Source organism: Azolla caroliniana, unplaced genomic scaffold, assembly GCF_043228905.1.
Source record: "Azolla caroliniana isolate FFs.n. ecotype wild unplaced genomic scaffold, voAzoCaro1.0.p SCAF_7, whole genome shotgun sequence".
Taxonomy (NCBI): Eukaryota; Viridiplantae; Streptophyta; class Polypodiopsida; order Salviniales; family Salviniaceae; genus Azolla; species Azolla caroliniana.
The window spans coordinates 4266293-4268592 of NW_028230442.1; the positions used below are offsets into that span (position 1 = coordinate 4266293).

The 2300-nt window shown below is 40.8% G+C and overlaps 1 protein-coding gene across 1 annotated transcript; it reads right to left on the reverse strand.

Moving 5' to 3' along the window:
* Positions 1 to 2032, reverse strand: LOC147861615 (plant/protein (DUF1995)). Its single transcript, XM_087322906.1, has 2 exons — positions 507 to 2032; positions 1 to 468 (listed from the first exon to the last, which is right to left on the reverse strand). The coding sequence occupies exon 1, from the start codon at positions 1916 to 1918 to the stop codon at positions 785 to 787; it is 1134 nt and encodes a 377-aa protein (XP_087179032.1). The 5' UTR covers positions 1919 to 2032; the 3' UTR covers positions 1 to 468; positions 507 to 784.
* Between the last annotated feature and the right edge of the window lie 268 nt (positions 2033 to 2300).

Consider the following 2300-nt stretch of genomic DNA (forward strand, 5'->3'; position numbering starts at 1 on the left):
GAATCAAAACACTCATAGTTGCTTAGTTACATAAATATACACAATCTTCATGACAACATTGACATGATTCTGAATATCCCTGCATCATAATTTGGCAAAACTTCCTCATAAAATGAACGAGGATGGATATGAACTCTTCCCTATACAACCTCTTTTTGTGTCTCCCACAAACAACTCCCACATCCCAACAAGACATGCTGCTTAGAGAACTTGAGTTTGTAAACCCAAAGACCTTCCAAGAACTTGACTTGATGAGAGAAATGCTCAGTCTTCCCTACAAAGACCTTCCAGACCTTGACTTGATTTTATGGGACGGATACCAGGTCTACCATACAATATCTGCCAAGAACTCGACTTTGACATTGTGAGACCATATGATGGATGCAAACTCTTCACACCAAAACTTTTTAATACATTTCAGGAACTTGACTTGACTTCACTCTAAAACCTCCAGAGACTTTGCCTTGCCTTGAGTTTTTATGAGATAAATGTCAATGTTCCCCTACAGAACCTTCCATTGACTAGACTTGACTCTTTTTAATGAATAGTTGTTCTTCCGAAACAAAAACCTTTCGAGAATTTGACTTGACATGCCTTGCCTTTCTGAAAATGAATATCTACCTCTTCTGACAATTTTTTTTTCAAGAACTCAGATGTCACTCTGTGAGATGAAGGTTCCTTACAAAATCTTTAAAAAGACATTAGATTTGAGTTATTACGAAGAACATTCAAAGTCTTCTGCCTTTCCTTTCGAGAACTTGACTTGACCTTTGTAAGATGAATTTCAACGATCACCCAACAGACCTTTCAAGAACTTGACCGACTTTGTGAGTGGAGAATTTGCCGCCACAGCATTATAGAGAGCATTCTCGAGGTCTTCTGAGCTAGGCCTCTGTGCGAGTCTCGACACACACTTCATATTATCCCCTTCATTGACATAGATGAACCAAGACGAAGAAGAAGTGGATGAAGGTGAACCACCATTTTCCACATATTGCTTCACAACAGCTCCTTGTGTCTTGCTAAAGAAGCCTTGAATGACGAGGGGAAGATAGGAATAAATGACCTCAAATGATTCAATAAAAGCTGCAGGCTTTGATACATTTATTGAACCTTTTTCTTTTTCTGAATACCAATCTGGATTGATGACCAGAACAGGCCTCAGGTCTGATATTTTTACAATATTTTCGGCAGCTGCAATGTTTGAAAAATTGGGAGAAAAGATAACTACAACCTGCGTCTCTTGGAGATCAATCATGCCTGAAGCAATGTTACAGTACTGAAATTTAGGGTTCTGGAAGGTTCTAGGATCATCGGATTCTCCGAGAGCAAGGTTAGGGTTTCTGGTCGAGTTCAGCATTTCAATGACATTTCCGTTGCAAAAGACTGTACACGAAGACAGAAGGTTTCCTGTTTTCCCTAGCGAGAGAGACGACATCAGGTCTAACAGTAGAGAAGCTTGCGCAGTGTCCGACTCTTCAAGAAGAGGCAGCTCGACTTGAAATCGAGATGGTTTCTGAAGCTTCCTTCTCCGAACAGGAGAAGGTCCATCGCTGCTTCTGAGAGACTTCTCGAGGACGAGGGAAATGGCGTTTCTTGCCTGAGAGATGGCTTCTTCTCTGGTAGAAGGAGGACTCGGAGGCAGAGAGGTATTCTTCTGAGATTTCTGTTGTTTCTGCTGCTTGCAAAGAGGGGCAAGGTAGAAGCCATAGCGATGGCGATAGCGATGGTGCGGAAGAGGTATAGGGTTGCAGAAGCTATGGTAGAGGTTTGGGGTGAAGGCGGAAGGAGAGGAGGAAGAAGGGATGTTGTTGGGAGGATGTAGGAGAGATGGGGCGACAAGAAATCTCTGCAGGAGAGTCGAAGAAGAAGAAAAAGAAGAAGAAGAAGAAGAAGAAAGAGAAGAAGAAATGGCCATCTCTCTCTCTCTCTCCCAGTTTCTCAGCCTCTCAGTCTCACAGTCTCTGTCTCATTCGCCCAAGTAGCGCAGAAGAAGAAGAAGAAGAAGAAGAAGAAGAAGAAGATATGTGTAGTTCAATGAGTGCGAGTGAGAGGCTGAAGAAGATGAGATGAATCTTATGTATGTATGTATGTATTAATATGTATCTTATGTATGTATATGTATTGATATGTATCTTATGTATGTATGTATGTATGTATGTATGTATGTATGTATGTATGTATGTATTGATATGTATCTTACGTATGTATTGATATGTATCTTATGTATGTATGTAATAGTTGGTGTGGTTGTTTTCTTACCCAAAAGATAACCCAAAAGATTGCAAGGAACTGGGGAG

Excerpts from the sequence above, each read along its gene's own strand:
- LOC147861615 (XM_087322906.1), bottom strand. The coding sequence starts at position 1,918 with ATGGCCATTTCTTCTTCTCTTTCTTCTTCTTCTTCTTCTTCTTTTTCT.